This window comes from Crocodylus porosus, unplaced genomic scaffold (assembly GCF_001723895.1).
Source record: "Crocodylus porosus isolate Cpor-Errol unplaced genomic scaffold, CroPor_comp1, whole genome shotgun sequence".
Classification (NCBI taxonomy): domain Eukaryota; kingdom Metazoa; phylum Chordata; order Crocodylia; family Crocodylidae; genus Crocodylus; species Crocodylus porosus.
In genome coordinates, this window is record NW_017728949.1 from 61,522,440 (window position 1) to 61,543,660 (window position 21,221).

Genomic DNA, 21,221 nt, shown 5'->3' on the forward strand with positions numbered 1-21,221 from the left:
ATGCTGACCCATCTGTCCTTTCCATCTGATTTCATTTTTGTGAGTTTGCAAGGTAAAACACCATTCTTCCAAGCTGACAGATAATGAACATGCATGTAAAGTCCCTCCAAATTTCATGCATCCAGGGAATTGTGAACCTCTCCGGAAGCAGCTCAGGCAAAGGATATGTTTTGCAAACCTACACAAGTCCCACAAAGTCAAAGCCGAGCACAATTATTTGTGGGATCATAACCTAATAAAGACTTGAGTAGTAGAGCCCTCAGAGATAGAAAAGATTTGATTGATCCTCCCTGGTGATTTTTTCCCTCTCTATATCCTTGTGTGTTGCCCAGTCACTTTTAAGTGACTCTGATCAAGCTGTCTTGCACACCTTGGTGACAGGTTAAGGGATGCTGATCGAACTGCTGCTGTAATTACTCAATCTGGGCAAGCAATAAATTTCTTCAGCTTTAGGAGCAGTGTCCCACAGTTTTTTTTTTTTATACTTCGTGGCTACATTACGCTTTATAGGAAGCTGGAAACCCAGGTAGTTTAGGTAAATGCTGAGAGATGTGGCACAGCTGTTGGAGCATTAGACTTAAATCCAATATGCCTTTTGCCTGTAGGATGCTAAATTTCACTAAGTCATTGAATGGTATTGAAAGCAGATGACATTGTGTTGTCCTAATTGTGATTTGTAATGAACTTATATTAAGCTTACAGGTTTGGAGGAAATTTGTACAGAAATTATTCCTTATTTGTATGTACTGGTGAGTCTTACGCATTGTAACAGAATTCACTTGCTTTGTTGCAGATGAACTACCTAGTCCTCGAAGAAAACGTGGAAAATGATCCCTGCAAGTTTGCTCTCATGAACCGGGAAACATCCGAGCGAGTGATTCTACAGGCTGCCAATCCTGAAATCCAGCAAGCTTGGGTACAGGACATCAATCAGGTCCTGGAAACGCAAAGAGACTTTCTAAATGGTACGTGAACTCTTCTTTATCTGGGTTAACATGGATCTAGGATGTTCAAATGTTGCTGTCCTGTATTGAAAACTATTCATCAGCTTCCTCTGATCAGAACTGATCTTCAGGAGAATGCTAGAGTTTAGCCTGTCCATCAATAAGTAGGTCTTGACATGGCTCCAGGCTGTATCCCTTAGTATCACCTGTCAAGGTCCTGATGTGTAGACTTCCTAGTCTTCACATACATGGAAGCTTACCTACAACATCATGTCATGCAGAGATCTCTCCTCCTGATTCAGAGTTGCATAGTGCAGCGGGCAGAGGAAACTTGGGTTGTCCTTTGGGCTGAAGTGGATGCATAGGAGTGGGAGTTTGCACATCATCCCACCTCTACCACCTTTTATAGGCCCATGGAGACTACCCCCAAATGTTGAGATGACTCTGTGTTTTATTGAAGTTTCCATGAAATTTTTGCCTGGCTCCAGAGTAATTGTGACTAGTGGAGTCTCAGGTTTGGGTCCTGGCAGCCCTCAGATCCCCTATTAAAGTGGATAGCTGGACCTAGGTGGTCCAGTAGATCAGCCAGGGCTATGGATTGGTCTTGGGTGTTGTCGGAGATCCAGAGCCCTCACTCTGACCCGTCTCGGTGGTATCTGTGGCAGTTCTCACAAATTTCCTCAGCTCTTCAATGTCGTGTTTTCCAATGCTTGCCTTCCACTTAGACTGAGAAATTTTAAATATAGAAACTTGAGGGCCATGTAAGAAATCACACCCCCGTTTATTTTGGTACAGACAGTCCCTGCACTGAAGAACTTCCCGTTAAAGTAAGTAAGGAATTGAAAGTGAGGGCAGCTTACCAAGCTTCAGTAATAACATTAACATGCCACTGTGCTAATATTACGTTCTGCAAAAAACTGCCTGGAAGTCAAAGGAGTGACTTCAGAAGAACATTTTGTTTAAAGTTGGCCTAAATCAAGGAAGCAGATGTTTCTTAACTCCTTTTTAAAAGCATGACGGAGCACATCAAAGCGGGCGTTGTTTTGAACAAAACATTTCATTTTGTTTCAGGTCAAAATTTTTCCAGGCTTTTGTTTTGACCTGGACCAAAATATTCTTCTTAGTTTTGTGCTTTGGTCCACTTGCTGATGCGTCTCTGTGAACTGTGGGTCTCTTTTCTCATTTTTGGGAGAAATGCTGCTTCTGTTGTGGTTTTTTGACCAGATTAATCTGATACCATGACACTTTGCCCAGCAATGGGAAAGTACATGGCAAGTCTCTCAGCTTTCCATTTTAGCTGGCCTACATGACAAAATATGAATTCTCTGGAAAGGACCTATCTGGAGCCGTTAAAGTTACATGTCACGCACACAACATCCATCACCTGAGGATTGCTTTATATATGCAATTTCAAATAAGAATTTACTTGTTTCTTTTGTGAAGGCATAATTTTTTACCATGTTCTTGGATCAGATGATCAGTTTCATAGATTTCATAGACATCGGGGCTGGAAGGGACCTCGGGAGATCAAGTCCAGCCCCCCGCCCAAAGGGCAGGAAGTCAGCTGGGGTCATAGGATCCCAGCAAGATAAGCATCCAATTTGCTCTTGAAGGTGTTCAACGTAGGTGCTTGAACCACCTCCGCTGGCAGGCTGTTCCAGACCTTGGGGGCTCAGACAGTAAAGAAATTCTTCCTTATTCAGTGCAAGAGTAGTGGGAGTTTTGTACTAAATCCATGTGCAGTGCTCTGTAAAGTGATCTCAAGATGCCTGATCGGAGCAAGTGGAGGAGCATGTTTGAAGTGGTTAATATCCTTTGCACTGTATGTTAGGGTACACGGCATTCTAAGAAGTGGTACATCTAATTCTCTTCCTCTCTTGCAGCACTGCAGTCTCCTATTGAGTATCAACGCAAAGAAAATAGCTCAGCAGTAATGAGGCCCCAAACTAGTAGGGTGCCTCAGCCCAACAGCAGACCCTATTCTTCTGTTGCAGTCAGCTCTGAGAAGCCTTTGAAGGCTGCAAGCCGTAACCCATCTCTCCCACCCTTGAAGATATCTACCTCCAATGGCAGTGCAGGGTATGAACACCAGCAGCCCGGGGACAAATATGAACAAAGCAAGGTACTGAACTTACCCGATGACAATTGTTACAGCCCAACTGTTTGTACCCGTGACAATCCAAGAAGCTTAACAATAATTAGCAGCTAACCAGCTCCGTCTAAATCAGCCTACTGAACAAGTGCAGGTGACACACAGTAAATTGGTCCAGTTCAAAGATAAGCCTACTTATTAGTTCCTTGAGTCTGGCCTTCTGCTTAGCAGTACCTAGTGTCAATAGTAGCACCCAGACGGAGCTTGACAATACAACTTAAATGTTTAGAAAACAAAGTTGTAAATGAACTTTAGCACTCATGAAAGAAGCCACATTCACTGATTTATATAAGTTTGCTCTATATGGCATCATAGAAAAGCAGGCCTAGATGGCATCTCGGGAGGTCATCTAGTCCAAGCGTCTGCTCGAAGGCAGGATCATCCTAGACAAGTGTCTAGCCTGCTCTTAAAAGCTTCCATGGATGGAGATGCCACAAGCCTGTTCCAATGCCTGACCACCCTCGGAGTGAGAGAGGTGCATCTTGTATCCAACCTAAATTTGCCTTGCTGCCATACAAGGTGGTTAACTCTTTGTCTGGCTCCCGGCAGACAGAAAGTAGTCTGTCACCATCCTGTGTATCACAGCCCTTCAGATAGTTGAAGACTATTATCAAATCCCCCTTCAGTACAGCTGGTGTGCGAACTTCCACGTCCCTCCTTAGGCAGGGTCCTGGCATACTGTCCTGAAGAGGTCATCCCTAAGAAGGGTTTGAAGTAGTTTAGTGTTTGCCCTTTCTGAGGCTGGTATCAAGTTGTGTCAGTTGTGGAGAAAGACATCAACACCCCAAGGAACTCGTAAGTGCAAACTGACCCGAGACTGTTCGCACAGGCCACCACTGATCATGAAAATACATTATCAGATGGTGAAAGCTTGCGGGCCTTGCCAAAGCAGCATTTGAACAAGTCAGACTGCTGTACAATCTGTACCGGCTATTGTGAAGAGGCTGAGTGTTCACTTCACTGGCAAACATCAGCCTTCACTGCTCTTTTCGCCTGCTCCAATCCATTGCAACAGTGGTTTTATCCCAGGGGTGTTCTTGTTTGCATCTTAATGCAGAGAAACCAGTATGGTTTATAACACGAAGCAGGACTCTGTCTTGAATTGTCTTTGTATTTGGATTTCTATATGCCTTCAAATTCTTAAATACTTTATTTTTGCTATTATAAACATACAGATTAAGTATTAAAAAAATGGAAATGGCTGCGACTGAAAGAGAAGAATTCCAGCCTACTCCTGCTAAACCTGCCTTCAAATATTTCCATTGTGTCCACTTCACAGAATGACCTGGGAGGGTGCAATGGGACCTCTTCCATGGTGGTAATCAAAGATTACTATGCACTGAAGGAGGACGAGATCTGCGTGAATCAGGGTGAGGTGGTTCAGATCCTCGCCATCAACCAGCAGAATATGTTCCTGGTGTACCAGCCTGCAAATGATCACTCCCCAGCCGCTGAGGGATGGATTCCAGGAAATATCTTGGCTCCCCTCACTAAATCCACTACAGATAATACCGACGGAAGCATCAAGTAAGTGCCAGTTGGCTTCCCTGGGAGCAGTATGTGGATTTTTTGAGGAAAAAAAACACAAAACAAAAAAAAAACACACACAAAAAAACCCCAAAACAAAACACCCCCAATGGTAGGGAGTTCCTGCTGGTTTTTATCTACAGTGCCATTGGAACAAGCTGAAATGCTCAATCCACAGCGTGGGGCATCCATGTTGGATAGTCTGGGTTTTGGTTATTTTTGTTCATTGGTTTTTGTTTATACTTTGTACAGAATTAAAACCATAGACAGTTTAAAGGCATGTTTTCCGTTGATCCATCTTAAACCAACATGGACCTGTTTTGGACTGGACTTATTTATGTTGTATTAAGTTACTAATCTATATATTGGTTATAACAGCATCTAGCAAAAAAATATAGGCCTTGTTGGACTGAGGTCTGCTTCTCAAGGAGGAGAAATTTTGTTGTCTATGGCAATTTCTTTGTACAGCTTGTATTTTTTTCTTTTCTTTTATTTTGATTTTTTTTTTCTGTTCACGGTAACTTTTGTAAAATATTTTTCTTTTGTTTGCAAGACCCTTCCCCCCCTTCCAAATACATTCCTGTATAAAGTATTTTGCACTATTTAAAGAAGCTCATATTGATGAAGTCAGGTTGTGCAATATAATGGATAGTCGCAATGTTCATCATTGTACCTGTAATGTAACTAATAATTTTAAATGTACTATTTTAAATATGTAAAATAAATTTTCACCATGAGCATGTTTTAATGAGGTAAAAAGGACTAGTTTGACCCTCTTTTGGTTTTTTTTGTTATAACATTTTGTTGCTTATTTAACAAATGTGTGGATTATTTTTTTTTTTCTTTTCTGATTTTTAGAAATTTGTCAGTCTGAAATGACTAATGCAAGAAAGTGTTTTTTTGGTATTAAATACAGAAGGTACAACCCCCTTTTTAGTAATACCTGTTCATTTCTTTAACATCTAAAATGACTAGATCGTAATGCATGATGGATGCTATGAATTGTTATCTCACATGAGTGCCTCAAGGTGTAGATTTACATGGAAAAGCCTTAATTGCCAATTAAAGAAATCATATGATCTCTTCTAAAGTTTCAATTGTGCCAGATAACATTGGGTTTGCTTGGAGATTATAATTGGTTCAAAACTGAGAGTTCAGTCTAGATGTATTCGATGCACAGTGTTAATTTAGCATGTCTCGCACCTAGGGTCTTGCGGGCACTCTTCTCCAGCACTGGTGTGGTGTGCCAGTATCTTTATCCCAGTACCAGATCTCCAGTAACTACTGTCAGACTGAATTCCCTGTACAGCCCTATTCCGCAGTGATCTCTGCAAGGAAAATTGGATAAAACTGGATAATACGTTTCACTTTTTTTTTTCTTCTTCTCCCCTGTATGAGATTTAAATGTTCAGACATTCTCTTCAGACTACAAAAAATACAGCTGCTTGAATGGACTTGCTCTTTTAATATGCATCTGGTTTAAAAAGAGAAAAAAATGACTACTGTGGGTGTTGGCTGTGGCCCCTTTCATGCTGCCATACTATGTGTCTTAAAAGAGAGGACTCATCTGTATGTGTACTGTCCTGCAGTGGTTGCAGTGTGATGTTCACACCCTTCTATGTATGCGATCTTGCTGGTTCTCAGCCAAAACTGGAGAGAGTCTAGAACTCATCAACCCTGCCCCTTGACTGCCTTATCTATATCTGGAAAGGAAACCTAAGCTGAACTCTCGTGACGGTTCTGATATGTTGAATAACTTGCTCCTGCCCTGCATATGCACTCTGGATCTTCCCCCAAAGTGCCCGAATGTTATACCAGAGCTTATTGTACCTGGCAGGCGTAAGAGGTTGGCATAATATTCTAGCTTTCTGGTGCTCATCTGAACAGAGCCTCAATGCCTCTTTGCAAACATTAGTGCATGCGACTTCATTAGTGTTGCTCTAGCATGGGAAACTCTATTGCTGAGTATGAGAACAGTTGCACTTCGTCCATAAAACCAGTTTAGTCTTAGGCTGGAGTTGCCGGTAGCCTCGTGTATCGGGCGTAATCGGATGTCAAAATATAACAAAGCAAGAACCTTTTAGAATGGGAACTGAGTGTTCACGGAGGGATGTCTGCTCTTTCTGGAGTTGAAAAGTCCTACCTTGCTAACATATCACATTTTATTGGCACTGCAGGTTATCGTTGGGATTACATGCACCTTTCTTTGTAAAATGTGTCAAGGTACTGTAGATGCAACATATGCCAAACATTGGGCTTTCACCATGCAAATCAAATTTGCATGTTTTAAACGTGGTGCAGATGTAGCGTAATGCTTTTCACCTGGATCCCAGCTCATCATCCTGCTGCTCTCTGAGAGCTTTCTGCTTTAGACAAAAAAAATTTTTGGGGGGAGCACTGTTTAAGCTAAATTAAAACCATATGTAATGCAGTTTTGTTTTTCTTAATTTGATGTCTGCTCCAAGATGTGATTTCTACTGCCTCCACAGCATTGCTCTAATAAAAGGTGACATGACTTTTCCAAGGATAAAGTCCTCAGTAATGGCAGTGGCTACATAATGACAACTGCCTGTTCCAGTCTTGTTTAGTCAAAAAAAAGACCCCCATGATTAACACCCTAGACAACTAGATTGACAATGCAACAGTGTTAAACTAACAGGAAATTCTTAGGCCAAATAAGTATAGCAAAGCTTGTGATTTCCAGAAAATGACTTATCTCTTGGAAATCAAATAACCTAGATTCTACTTTTTTTATGCTCTTAGCAACATTTAGGGCTTTACCTTGAACGTTTTGAAATCTCATATTTGCTTTGCCAAATAATCCATGTAGACCCTTCGCATCATACTTTCATCGGTTTCACTGCTTGAATCAACAAGATATAAGATTGGGTTGACCTTTTGGCATTTGTCACAAATATATCTTGCTGAACTCTCTGAAACTCGATGACAAGTTCTGAACTTTAGACAGCCCAGTTGTCTGCTTGCATCCTGGGAATTTATTTTTCTTGCTAAGTGCATTAATATAGCAAGCTGGGAACAACATCTGCTTGTAGAACCGTTCTGAAAACGTGTTTTTTAATCTATGCTCAAACTGTAATAGATGCATTGCCAATTGCTTCGACGTTTAGGGAACTTCAGTAATCCCAAATGTGGACGCTGGTCCCCTTTCCACATCCTTCCTTCCTGCTATGATCTGCCGTTTGATTGGTGCATTTTTTGGTACAACAGGAAGTCATGTTCATGGCATACCCTGCGCATGAGAAAGAGGGCGGAAATGGAGAGCAGTGGCAAAAATGAAGCCAATGGGCCACGTAAATCCAAGGATATTCTGGGCACCAAAGTCTCTGTTAAAGTGAGTAAGGTCATCCAAAGCTGCGTGCTGCTCTCCTGCTTCCCATCCTTGTCACCTGCTGTAGCACCCTCTCTGCAGAGAGGGGGAGGGGCAATGATTTTTTGGTTTTGTTTGATTTTTTTTTTTTTTTGGTAGAACCCATTTTAGCAGGACTTTTGCATGCAAGATAAAATGCAATTCTTTTTCCTGGCATCCAAAATCAAGTAAGTAATATTCATTTACTTATAGCTATTTATACAATTAAAAGTATGCATTCAGTGGAAGAAATGCAAAACATGGGCAGAAATCCAATAGTTCTTGATCCTTGGTGATGAGTAAACTTGAAGCTCCATCACCCCAGCCCCAGGGGGGCTAAGGGCCTGGGTGAAAGCCATTGGGTGAAATTTTGGCCATGTAGTACTCCAAGAAGTTTTGTCATTGGCTTCATATGGGTCAAGATTTTATTCTCATCTTAAGACAGTGAGTAGCTGCTGGGCTGGAAAACTTGAGGGGTGATTGAGAACCTTGTCTTTTTATATTGGTTAATGGGGAGGGCTGCTTGGTTAGTGTTGACATCCCAGTACGGAAAGGGAATCAGGGGCTCCAGGCCCATTTTCTGCTGTGCTTGCATGACTAATATTCTCAAACTTGGAGCAAATGGGAGCAGATAATGAAGCCTGCTCAGCATGTATTTGTAGCCCCATTGGGGAACAAGCAAGCCGTCGAGCAATTTTGATTATAAACCAACCCCCCGTGCCTTGATTTGGGACAGTATGACATAATTTGCTCAGTTGCATTCCTGCTCATGAAAGCATGCAAATGGAGTTGGTTTTCCAATTTGGAACATTACACCACGCAAGTGAGGTACAAAAGGGGTAGTACGGGTGTGAAGGGGGGAACCCTTCTACTTTGCAAGCTGATTGCATTTTGCACCTATTTTGAAGAGTGGAAAACCACTGCACTAGATGCATAGCAGTGAAGAATCTGGGAGCCGGTCCGGCCTGGCAGACATGACTTGTCATTCTGTTGCTTCCTTTGCCATTTTGTTTTAGCTGAACAACTGTTGCTGCCTTTTCTCCCTTGGCAAAAAAGCATGTGGCTGCCTTCAGCGACTTTATTTTTAAGCATTTCCTTTATCAGTACATACATCCATGCTGCTCACAAGTCCTGCGCTGCTCTGCCCAGCATCTCTAATCTCTCTTCTAATCTCTTATTTTCTTTCTTCCTCTCTATGCTGCCAAACAAGGAGACGAACAGCTCAGAGGAATCAGAGTGTGATGACCTTGACCCCAATACTAGCATGGAGGTAGAGACAACCATATTAATGTCATTTTTTTTCCCCAGAGAAATATGTACCCATTTCAATACAGCTTTTTTTAAAAACAGAGGCCCTTGTGTGTGTCCTCATAGTATGATGGATGTATCCTTTAGATTCAGTATAGAACATGCTGCCAACGCTCTTGGTTGAGAAGCTACTTGGGGTCTGGGCTGAGGTCAGGTTAGTGGGAGGGATGGACGAACCAGTGGATAATGGGAGAGAAACCAGTGCTGAGCTGGCAGCTTAATTCACCTCCAGGGTGCATGCAATTGTTAGGTTTCATCACAAAAAACCTCACCCAATAAAATCTCACAGAGATATTAGTGCTTGGTTAGTATAGAGATATTTCTGTGTTGTATTACCAGCATAATAATTCTTGTTTGGAATTACTGTAGTCAGGCTGGTCTTATAAACCATTCAGGCCAATGTTGTCCCATGGAGACTGATATTTTTTTTTTTTTTTTTTTGCTAGGGGGGAGGTTGGTTGTTTCAAGTTAGGAACTAGACTTTAGTGCGAGGTCTCTGCTACTTTTTAATTTGACATTTCATTTCTCCCCAAAATTCATATATTTTAAGCAGCAAGAAGCTGCAACAATGTGGAAGTTTGAATTATGCACTAGAAGATGATTAGACAAGTAAAACTAGCTGCACTAAACTGGCCTGGGCCCCATGGAAGGCTTTTGTGGATAAATGGGTGTGTTACATTTCATTCACATGTGAAACCCCCCCCCCCCCCAATTCACATCAGTGGAGTTACCCTGATTCACACCCGTGCTGGAGTCGATCCAAAGTTCTACAAGCGACTTCAGATCTCTACCGCTGGAGCTTCAAATTTACCATATTTACCCGAATCCAAGATGACTTCAAAGGGACAAAGCTCTTTTTCCCAATGGTTACTGGGGGCAGTGGAAGCTTTGTCTTGTATTCAAATAAATATGGTAAGAGCAAATGATTTTCACTGTCACTGGGCACTTTTACATATGCTCCAGGGGTGGCGCTTTAATTAGAGTGGCTCCAAGAGCTGCTCTAATTGACATGCCACCGCACCGTGTCTCCTGTATCATTATCCCCGTGCTTAAAAATGGTGGTGGGGGCACTTGAACTAAAGCTTGCTCGACAAGATCCCCCATCACCGTTTTTAAGTGTGGGGGTGTTGATACACGAGATGCAGGCAGCTGCTGGAGCATGGTAATTGCCGCGCGCCAACAGACTCGATTAATCAAGTCTACACCAATGCACTGGAATTCCAGCATGTCGGAGCAGCCTCCGTGCGTGTGCATAGGCACCTGGCATGACGGCAACACCTGGTAGGCTGCAATATAGCTGGCACTATATGTATATATAAATGTATAATAGAAATGAATGGTGGGGAGGTTGGAATAGTCCAAGATCATGGGAAGAGTACTAGGATTTACATTTGTAGTGTCTCAATCCAGCATGCCGTCTGCCAGACGGTTTTGTTCAGGCTATGAAGGAAAGCTGAAACCTCTCAGATTCTGACTGGACTAAGTTTATTCGGGTGTTGAGAACCGCACAGATGCCTGTTACCTCACCATGAACGCTCTTGTATTTGTATCGTGCTTGTTTCTATTAGTGCGTTTGATGGAAAGACATGGCCCAAAGAAGAAAACCTTGACTCTGCAGGTATCCTAAGACTGAATAATACTATCTTTAAGGAAATTACATTCCAATGATGTGTGACTTGCATTTCAAAGGGCTGTGAAGACATTTTGGAGAGATGTTGGGAAGGAGAGTTAGGGGGAAATCTCTTTCAACGGTTGGTAGATAGTTCACGTGTCTGCTCTACAGTGCACGTAAATTTTGTAAAAGCTGTAGATAATGAAGCTGGTTGTGCAGAGGAGAAGACGAATAGAAGTGCATGTGATGTGCATGGAGCTGGATGAGGAAAGTAATTAATTTGGAAAAGATTTCAGTGATGTGAAATGTGGCTTTTCTTCAAGGCAGGAAATAAAACTCACATATCTGAAAAGGGGATGGCCCCACTGCCAGGGCAGTTTGCATTTCGGGCCCACTCTAGTCGTGCCGTCTGTGTGGGAGTGGTGTTGTGTTGCTCTTGGCTCCCCCCCCCGGCTATTTCATCTTCTCCTAAGTCAGGTCCGGGAAGAGGAAACATTTAGAAATGGCTGGCTCCTACCCTGGGGGTCTTTAAGAGGAGGCTAGACAGTCACCTTGCTGGGATCGTTTGACCCCGGTACTCTTTCCTGCCCATTGCAGGGGGTTGGATTTGATCATCTGCTCAGGTCCCTTCCGACCCGACCAACTACGAAAGAACAGGGGTGGGCAAAACAGCCGATCCAGCCAGCAGCCAGATTCCATTTCCCAGCAGCCCTGGTGCAGCGGTGACAGCCTGGTCTGGAGCCAGGGCAGAACCACGATCCCCTGCCTGTGCACCTCTGCGGAGCATGCAGGCTACAGATCGCAGCTCTGCCCTGTCTCCAGAGCAACCTGCCCCCATCCCAAGTTCCCGGTGGCTCCAGAACAGCCCCCTGCAGTGCCGCGCGGCTCAGACTGGTCTCCATGGTGACCCCAGCCTGAGCTTTCCCCTGTAGGTGCAGCTGGGGTTGCCATGGAGACCAGCCCAAGTCATATGGGCAGGGGCGGCTGGGAAATGGAGCCGACAGCCAACCAGATGCCCGTCCCTGATTTAGAAGAATTAACTGCCTGGCTGCCTGATATGCATATTTCTATTATTGCAAAAGCCCTATTGACAATTCTATTAAAATCATTCTGAAAATGCACACAAACTCTAACTCTTCTATTGCTTGGAAGAACTGTGCTTGCAAAGTATCTGAGTAGGACATAATTAGCTCATACAACCTCAAAATCTGTGCAAGACGCTTGGCAGTAGGAAGCTGATTTGGTTCAGGTTAGGTTGTAGAAACTGTGTGTGCGTGCACGTGCATGCAAACGAGGTTCTTTGGGTGAATCTGATATCTTTTATTAGACCAACTTAAACATTTGGAAAAACATTTTCAGCAAGCTTTCGGGTTTCAAAACCCTTTGTCAGGCTGAGGAAGTCTCTGCAGTTGGTGTGTGCCCCTCCTGGATGGAATGAATAGTAAAGAAGCCAGAGGCTGGGCTGTTATGCATGCAAGACAGGCAGTAAGTGCATGTATGCATGCTCTTTCTAGTGATTGAGGAAGATCTTAGGCCTTAGAAATGGACTAAGTCCTTCAGTTCATAGGCAACTGGTAGGGGAGGCATGGGGTGGGGCGTGTGCCCCCCCTGACAGGGCCATCCCTGCTTCCAATGCCAGCAGTGGCTTCTGCAGGTGCTTGCCAGTCCTATCACCGATGCTGGCTTCTGCGGGTGCCCACCCAGATTCGGGAGGCACCCGTCGCCCTTCCTTCAGTTCTTTTACAATCTATTATCAATATTTTGCCTTGCCTTTTAGGATGGTATGTCTTAAGGAATCTGTCAAAAAACCCTCCAGGCTAGCTGGCCACAGTGTCCTGAGGTCTGAACACGGGGTTAAGTTGTGAATCCTGCATTTGGCTCAGCTAGTGACTCTGTGTGGCCTTTTTAACAGACATCTAGCATGTGGGAGTGCTAGTACAAGACTAATCTTTGTAGCCTGGCCCTATTCACTCAACAGTGGTTATGGTCACACAAGATCAGACCTGTGTCAGTGGCTATTATTACAACTTTTGTGTAAGTCACTTCACCCATCAGCTGTAGGACTCCTGTCTGCAAAATACTGATACTGCTCTCCCCTGCCCTCATCCCCTGCTTTCTGTGTGGAGTACACGTCAGAGTTTTAAACAAGCAAAGCTAGATGTAAAAGCAAAGTAGTACTGTTTGGTGTTTGGAAATATTGGGTGTCTATACATGTGCACCACAATTTTGAAATGTGGGGATGCTGAATACATGTGACGGCTTTCAACTACCTGAAGTGGGGTTCAATGGAGGATGGAGCTGGGCTGTTCTCAGTGGTGGCAGATGAAACAAGGAGCAATGGTCTCAAGTTGGAGCAAGGGAAGTTTAGGTTAGACATTAGGAAGAATTTTCTCACTAAGAGGGTGGTAAAGCACTGGAACAGGTTACCGAGAGAGGTGGTGGACTCTCCATCCAGGTTTTCAAAACCTGGCTTGACAAAGCCCTGGCTGGGTTGATGTAGTCGGAGATGATCCTGCTTTGAGCAGGGGGTTGGACTAGATGTGACTTCTTGAGGTCCCTTTCAAACCTCATTTTCTACGATTCTATGACATGGAGGCTGCTGGAGCGCACAATTGGCATACTCCAGCAGACTCAATCGAGTCTGTTTTAATGTGTGCTAATTAGCATGCAGTAGAGCAGAGGTTCATCACGTGTATAGGTGCCCATTAGTGCCTTTCACCTTCTAGCTCTGTTGCCAGCCTACGAGAAGTCAGTCACAGCACCCATATAGCCAGACTTGCATCTGGTTTTTAATTTTTGAAGTGTCACTCTGCTTCTCTCTATTCTAATATAATAAAAGACTTACCACTTCCATCTGTGTGTCTGTCTGCCTATAACACTCCAGGCCATCTGCTCATGTGTGGCCTGGAGCCTTACAGATGGAGAGACAGGCAGGTAGAGGTGGTCAGGGCTAGGCTGTGCTCCCCGTGGGGGGGACAGGCTGTGTGGGGAGCATGGCTTGTGACTGTGGCGGGGGGGCATGGTGTGTGGCCATGACATGTGGCCGCGGGGTGCTGCATGGAGAGTGGGCAAAGGGCCATGGGCAACGCCTGCCGGCTGCAGCACACAGCCATGGGGTGCGCTCTCATGCCCTCTCCCCACACGGCACCCTGAGGCCACGTGCCATGCCCCCTGTGCAGGGAGTGCCTGCTGGCTGCAGACTGGAGGGCTGGGGAGGGGAACATGCCACGCAGAAAGCCAGCACAAGGGGCATGCACCGTGCAGAGGCGGCAGCGTGGTGCGCAGCTGCACAGTGTCGCAAGAACAGCAGGCACGGGGAGCATGGGCAGCGCTTGCTGACTGCAACACACGGCCATGGGGCTGTGTGCGCCCCTCTGCCTTCTCCCCATGCAGCACCCTGCAGCCATGCACCATGCCCCCCCGCTGCACGTTGCCCTCCCACCACGCTGGAAGCAGCTGCAAGCCATGGCACCCCACACGGGGAGCACCTGTGCGGTACAGTCAAGGGGCACGCAGGGTGCAGGGGGGGTGTGGCACACTGCCACAGGGTGCCAGGAGGGGAGAGGGCATAGGGGGTACAGGCAGTGCCCACTAGCTGTAACGTGGCTGCAGAGTGGGGCGAGGCCCCCACGCCCACTCCCCATGCCCATTCCACGCGCGGCTCTCTGTAGCAGCACACCATGCTCCCCGCGTGCCCTCCTTCACATACGAGGGCTGTACCCCATGCCAAGTGGCCGCAGCCAGCAGGTGCTCCCCATGCCATGGCCACTCCATGCACCAGCCCTCGCAGAACCATGCACCATGCCCCCCTGCACGTCCTTCGCTACATCCCAGGGCCAAACCCCACACCACATGGCCGCAGCCACCAGGTGCTCCCCCCGCTGTGGCCTCTCCCCACACCACGCACTGCGGCCACACAACCCTCCCCCCGGCGTACCTCACCCCACGTGTGCCCAGGGGGCCAGACGTGGGATGAGCCGGGGGGGGCATAGGACCCCCCCCCCATTTGGCTCCTCTATGCTGAGCCCCTGAATGAGCTGCTGGGCTTTGATTGCACCCCGGCCTGGCCCAACTGGGGCCCCATTCACGGTGACTGGGGCCCTGGCCGGGCTGGGTCATGGGGCATTCAGAGCCTGGCAGCTCCTCCAGGGGTACAACGAGGGGGAGGCAAGCGGGGGGCTATGGCCCCTCAGTCTGGGGTTGGCAAGGGCAGGCTGCAGCTGTGGGCTGTGCTCAGCCTCTGCTCCGTGTCTCACTGCTGCTGCTTTGACAGCAGCACAGTGCAGCTCCACGTGAGTCCCACCACTGGGTGGGCCAGGCAGCAAAGCACGTGGCACCGCGCTGCTGTCGATGCAGCAGCAGCAAGAATGGGAACAGAGGCTGAGCGTAGCTCCAGCCTGCCCTTGCCCCGTGCACAGACCAGGGGCCACGGGCTGCACCCCTAGACAAGCTGTGTGGCTCTCACTGCCCAGCAATCTGGCCCAGCTGGCACTCCAAAGGTGCCATAATGATGAGAACAAAGATAGGGTGCAGGAAGTCCAAGAGTGACCCATTAAATCAGGCATGACAATGGTGTGGTAATACTGCAGAGCACTTCATTCCTATATGTTAATCCCTAGCATAACTCGCTATGAGCACCATCCCAGGCACTGACTTGGGGATGGGAGGGGGCAAGATTACTGCTTCTGCCAGTCCGGCCACAGCAGCCCAGCCACCATTACTGCCCCGGGCGCAAAACCAGCTTGTTATGCCTCTTCCACTAATACGGTGGTGTTGGCACTTGTGACTTGTACTTGCCTCTGTTAGTGATGATCAGCTGTAGGCTCTTGGCTTCTCTTTATTCAAAGTGGATTGAAAGAGCTCAGGGATAAATTGGATGTGGTGCCTTTTTCTTTTGGCTGTGGAAAGCCAGCAGGCAGTTGGTAGTGTTGTTTCATCAAATAAGAGCTGTACATTCACCACCTACTCATGTGAGGGGAAAGATGCAGCCTTCCTTTATGAAAGGTGTGTGTCACGTTAATGACATACCAACAGACAAACGCACTCCCCTGACAAGCTGATGTCTTCTATGGCATAAACCTGAGAGTACCATCCATGTGTGGGTCTCAAACAATTAATGGCAAGACTGGCTCATTGTTTTCGTATTTCTAAGGGACGGAGCTCCCGGAAGAGTCAGTTCACAAAGAAAGCCCCTCTTGGTCTATCCCCATTGTCAAGCAAACATCCTTCTCCAACTTGGAGGGTCTGCTCTTCACTAAAGCTCTTTGTACTCAGTGGGCAGACTGGCATGGATCTGTCAGGCCCCCAGCGTTTGCATTTCTTGGGGCACATCTACCGGGTTAATGTAGAAACATGTTCTGCTATTACTCAGGATGGCCCAGTGCCCAGAAACAGCTTAATAAGCATGTGCCCAAGCCCATGCTAGACTGCATTAAATGGACCCTGCTGCCTGATTTTCCCAGCATTGGCTCACGTGAGCAGGTGGGGTTTGCTTCCGATCAGCAATCTCAGGCTTGCCAATTAAAAGTAACCACAAGCATTACAATAAAGATGCCTGATTGCTTAGTTTCTATTCATATTTCTAAGCTTTGTGTATTGAAAGTGAAATCCTGGCTGCACTGAAGATGGACAGAGTCAAGATTTTACCCCAGACCATTTTAGGCTGGTATTTCTTACGCTTAATAAGAAAAAAAGAGATGGTGTTTTATGGGGAGGGAAGGAGGTTGTGTATATGTGTGGTTTAGACACCACCACCTATAACTAATGTGATCCCTTAGACATCTACATCAGAGGACATCTACAACAGCTTGAGGAGCATTAGAAAAGGCACTCGGCAGAGGAGCAGTAAGTACTGCATTAACCTACCCAGGATCAGCAAGAGGGCTGAGGAAGAATAAGCTTGGGTTTAAGATGTGTGAGCTAGGCTCAACAGCAGGGTTCAATTCTCAGCTCTGTCAGACTTCCTGTAAGACCCTAGGCACATCCCCTAATTCCTCTGCCTCACTTCGTCAGTTGTAAAATGGATACAGTATTTTCTGTACTGTCTGATTTATTTACACGATAAGCTTTTCAAAGATTGTCTTTCATTATTAGACACTGGGCATAATTGGAAGTTCTGGTCTCTCTGGCATGACTATGATGCAAATAATTAAGATCCTGATGACCTCCAGTCTTTCCCTCTGACACCTATGGGCCTTATTCTTCCCCAGGCCTTGCATGGAGAATGATGCCTAATATAGAAATAGAACAGATGGCTAAAAGTATATTATCCTTCCTTAAATGGCATTTTATCACATACTAAGCGTGACTCTGAGGGCTTTGGAAAGCATTGGTTGTAACCTGGTGGAGAAGAGCAAAGAGAACTGCTCGCTAACACGTTTCTATGTGTAAATGGTAGATTTTACTTACTGATGCTCTCAAGCTCGCACATCCTGGATTTGCCAGTGCCTGCTGCTCAGGAGAAACCTCAGTCAAGTACAAAGTGCTTCAGCCACAGCAACAAGATCATCCCAACTGGAAGGTGTGTAGAGGTAGTGCGCAGTGGCAGCCTTCGCATCCCATTGATGCCTGCAAAAAGATAAAGATGTCTCATGATTTCTTAAGTAGTTGCCAAAGCCTCCAGCCTCTTCTGTAGAGTCACAATCACTGGCTTCATACCAAAGGGAAACACCTTGACAGCTCTCCTAGCTTGCTCAGATGTGTCAGAGGTCAGCACTGTTTTGTCTGAAAATGTTTCACCTTGACACTGTCCATTCAGATCTTCTGGCATTTCCCAAATTTCCAGTGCTCTTTTTTCCTTAACAAACTTTTCCCTTTTTTGTGGGTAACACAAGATCACTGTAAACTCTCAAAAGAAAATAGGACCGCTTGTTTGATAAGTGAAGCTTTGCTATTCATACAGTTGAATTTAATTTTTTTTCCAAAAAACCATTGTCATTGCTTTTTTGTAATCATTTTGTTTTACCAGGGATCATTAAGACATTTTTCTTAGTTCACAAAGGAAAAGAAACAGGTTGCCTGGTTCTGCAGCCTTTATTTGCAAATATAATAGTCTATGGTAACATGGTGAACAAACAGAACAGTGAACTGTCTGCAAAACGGTAGGTCCAGCTGTCTTGGAGTAAACCTTTCCCCTGGTGTTCACATGAAGTATAATTCCTATTACGAAGGCGTTTGGGCTGCCTATATACAGGTACTGGGGCGTGGAGAGGGGTATTTTAATTAGAGTGGTTCCCCACACATTTCAAAATGGCCATGGGATGCTTTTTTCCAAAGCTCATCCGACAAGGTTTAGCTAAAGCACCACCACAGACATTTTGAAATGTGCAGGGGCTTAATACACGTGATGGTGAGGCGGGGGGTCTCTTTATAACAGGGAATCGGATTTTTCCTAGATGGATGAGCCCCTCCAAGTGCTCTGGCACTTGCCAGGATAGGAATGGGCATTTCAACCGTTTGTAGGACACAGCAGCAATCTGCGCAATACAGAGCACATGCAAACTGAAGATCGGCAAATGCTTTCTTCTCTGCTGTGCTAGGTCCTCCCATTGCCACCCGCTTGAACTTTCCAAACCCTGATTTTTAGCAGCAAAAAGGGTGAAGGACTGTTGTCTAATATCTTAAGAGAAGATGCATCATGCTTCCAGGCTGCTTTTCTAATTAAGAGCATTTAAATATATGGCTTCAGAGCAGTAGTTAGCTGTGTTAGTCTGAAGTCAAGTAGAAGGCCAGGTAGATTTTGCAAACCAGAGGGCAGGGGGGAAGACAGAGCAAGAGAGAGCACAAGCAACAACAGCACAATAGATAATATTTATATAAAAGATACCAAGCTGCCAGAAAGGTGAGGATCCAGCCCTTTAAGAAAATATCAGGTATCAAAACCCCCAAGTTGCTTAGATTCTTAACTGTCTCCAGGCCAGGAACAGAATAGAAGTAGGTGTCAGGAAGTTGGGCCTATTTTCCTAGCTCCGCTGCTGCCTTTGGGTCAATCACTTCCCCTTATTGTCTTTTGTCACCCTTCATTTCCCTTGTCATCTATGCCTCATGTTTTGAGGGCAGGGATTTCCCTTTATTGGTTCTGCACAGTGCCCATGGCTTTTTGCATAAAGGGTTTCCACCTAAGGTTTCTGGCTATTAACATCAGGGGTAGGATTTAGGTCTCCTGAGTCCCAACCTGGTGTGCCTCACGGCTGGACCCATGACTACAACCCATTCCCTACTTAAATGCAAGTGTCCTCACTTGTGTAAGGGCTGCCCCAGGTTGATGACACAGCTTTAGGAGCAAAGTATGCAGCTGGTGTCCATTAGCAGTCTTATTTATTTGGTTCTTGGTAGAAGAGCTTGAAGCATGCATGGCTTGTAGCCTCCATGAGTGAGGAGATCTAACCATTCATTAAGGGCTGCAGCTCCTGTCCCTTGATAGTATCATTAGACCTCTTGGCCATATCCTTCACGGTATTCATCTAACTCATTCCCATTAAGGAAGGTTGATTATTTTTTCATTTTTTTTAACAGCAATTAGCTCACTATTCTCTGACCAACTCAGGAGGCTAATGCATACTTGTGAGGCCCCATTTCCTTTGCTTGTTGTGCCCCTCGGGCTCCCTTCTCTTTATTATTCTCTTCCCTTTATTATTTACAGATTTGTGCCTGCTTTGATGATAAGGACATGTTATCTGTACTCCTTTTTTTTTTTTTTTTTACATTTTTCTCTTGCATTGGTATGTGCTGCAGTTCCTAGTCTGCTGATTTGTTTTATGGGCCATCTGGGAGTAGATGTCTGACCACTTTATGGAGCTGAATTGAAATGCAACTGGATTGCACCTTATCAGCTACAAGCCGTCATTGCGCAACGTTCCTCTGCCCCCACCCTCTGAAACTCTTCTTCTGGAGTATTTGCTGCCTAATTAGTTGAAGTGTCAAACTGTCCTCAGCCTGGCTCGATATTGTAGGTCCATTTTGAATACGTGCCACATCAAACTGGAGCAGGCTCAACGTGGCACTCAGCAAAACGGACTGAGAACTATGAATGAAGGACCCGTGGTCATTACTTTCAGGAGTTTCTGTTACAGTTGCCTCTAGGACTCAGCTCATGATTTACAGTGGAAGGAGCTGTCGTGGTCGGGCACTGACCTGTCTGAGTGTGTCTTTCCTGTTTGTCAAGTCTTTGTTTAGCTTTTTTCTTAAACCATGTGCGGACTCCATCCTTGCTGACAGTGCAACTTGATTTGGGTCCCACGCTACTGGCCCCATAGCTAAGATGATTCCAAGTTTGAAGTGCAGAGTAGACAGCAATCGTCGCAGTAAATGTAATCCCTGCAGACATGTTCCCAAAGGTTTGCTGAGACGGTGCCATTTAAAGGGAGATGTGGCCAGAAGCCCCTCAATAATCTTTCAGAGCTTCAAAGCCATGGCACTTTCATCCACCCAACAGCAGCTTCTGTGAGTTCGGGGACCAAGGTGTGTACATTAGCTTCCCTTCTTCTGCTAGAGTTTGTGGGTTTGTAAGGTGGAGTTATCCCGGGTTCAGGAAGTGTCTCCAGTTTTGAGGCTGCGTGGCTGGTAGACCAGGTGTCCTGCGACTGTAAATGGCTTATGTCTGGTATTTACAGCCTGGACTCTCAAGGCAAGGCTAAAGTGATGCATTTATTGGAGCTGCCCTTATAGTCCTGGACGGCTCCTATCCCTCGAACCACGCGCTGACGTGACTGTCTGCGCTGGTCTTGTTGGTGTTGTCCACAAGGTCAGTTGTCTCTACGATGGTGTGTTCCTCCTCTTGGGAAAGAGACTTGCAGTTCTTGGGCAATGTGTTTTGGAAACAAGGCCCAAAACAAGTAGGTCAGAAGCAGGATGGGGCAGCACGTGGTTAGAGCAGGAGTGTAACTTGGGGTGAGCAACAGGGGCACCAGGCCTAGGTGCCAGTTTTGAAGGAGTACAAGAATAGCAGTCACTGCCAATACCAACACATCCACTGCAGCTTCTGGGCTGGTCAATGCCTGTGCTGCTGAGCGTTCAGACGCTTCACCAGACGTCATCGATAAAGGTAGGCTAGTTGGAGACTGCTCTGTTTGCTTTCACAGAGGCAATCCCATAAAGCACCTCTGGACTCCACGGGCCATCATGACCAAAGAAAGTCCTGAAGACATGATTTCATAGACGTTAGGGCTGGAAGGGACCTTGGAAAATCAAGTCCAGCCCCCTGCCCAAAGGGCAGGAAGTCAACTGGGGTCATAGGATCCCAGCAAGATAAGCATCCAATTTACTCTTGAAGGTGTTCAATGTGGGTGCTTGAATCACCTCCGCTGGCAGGCT

At 45.8% G+C, this 21,221-nt stretch overlaps 1 protein-coding gene across 7 annotated transcripts in view; it reads left to right on the forward strand.

Moving 5' to 3' along the window:
* The window catches only part of KALRN (kalirin, RhoGEF kinase), a 750,361-nt gene that overhangs the window by 699,249 nt on the left and 29,891 nt on the right, over positions 1 to 21,221 (forward strand). For 5 of the 7 annotated variants that reach the window (XM_019553783.1, XM_019553780.1, XM_019553784.1 and 2 more), the window contains 3 exons: positions 794 to 965; positions 2,828 to 3,066; positions 4,376 to 5,555. In XM_019553783.1, coding sequence (XP_019409328.1) covers positions 794 to 965; positions 2,828 to 3,066; positions 4,376 to 4,627 — 663 coding nt within the window. In that variant the 3' untranslated portion in view covers positions 4,628 to 5,555. Of the gene's footprint in view, positions 1 to 793; positions 966 to 2,827; positions 3,067 to 4,271; positions 5,556 to 7,851; positions 7,976 to 9,200; positions 9,261 to 21,221 lie in introns of those variants that run through there. The other 2 variants (XM_019553787.1, XM_019553785.1) reach the window with 2 other exon arrangements.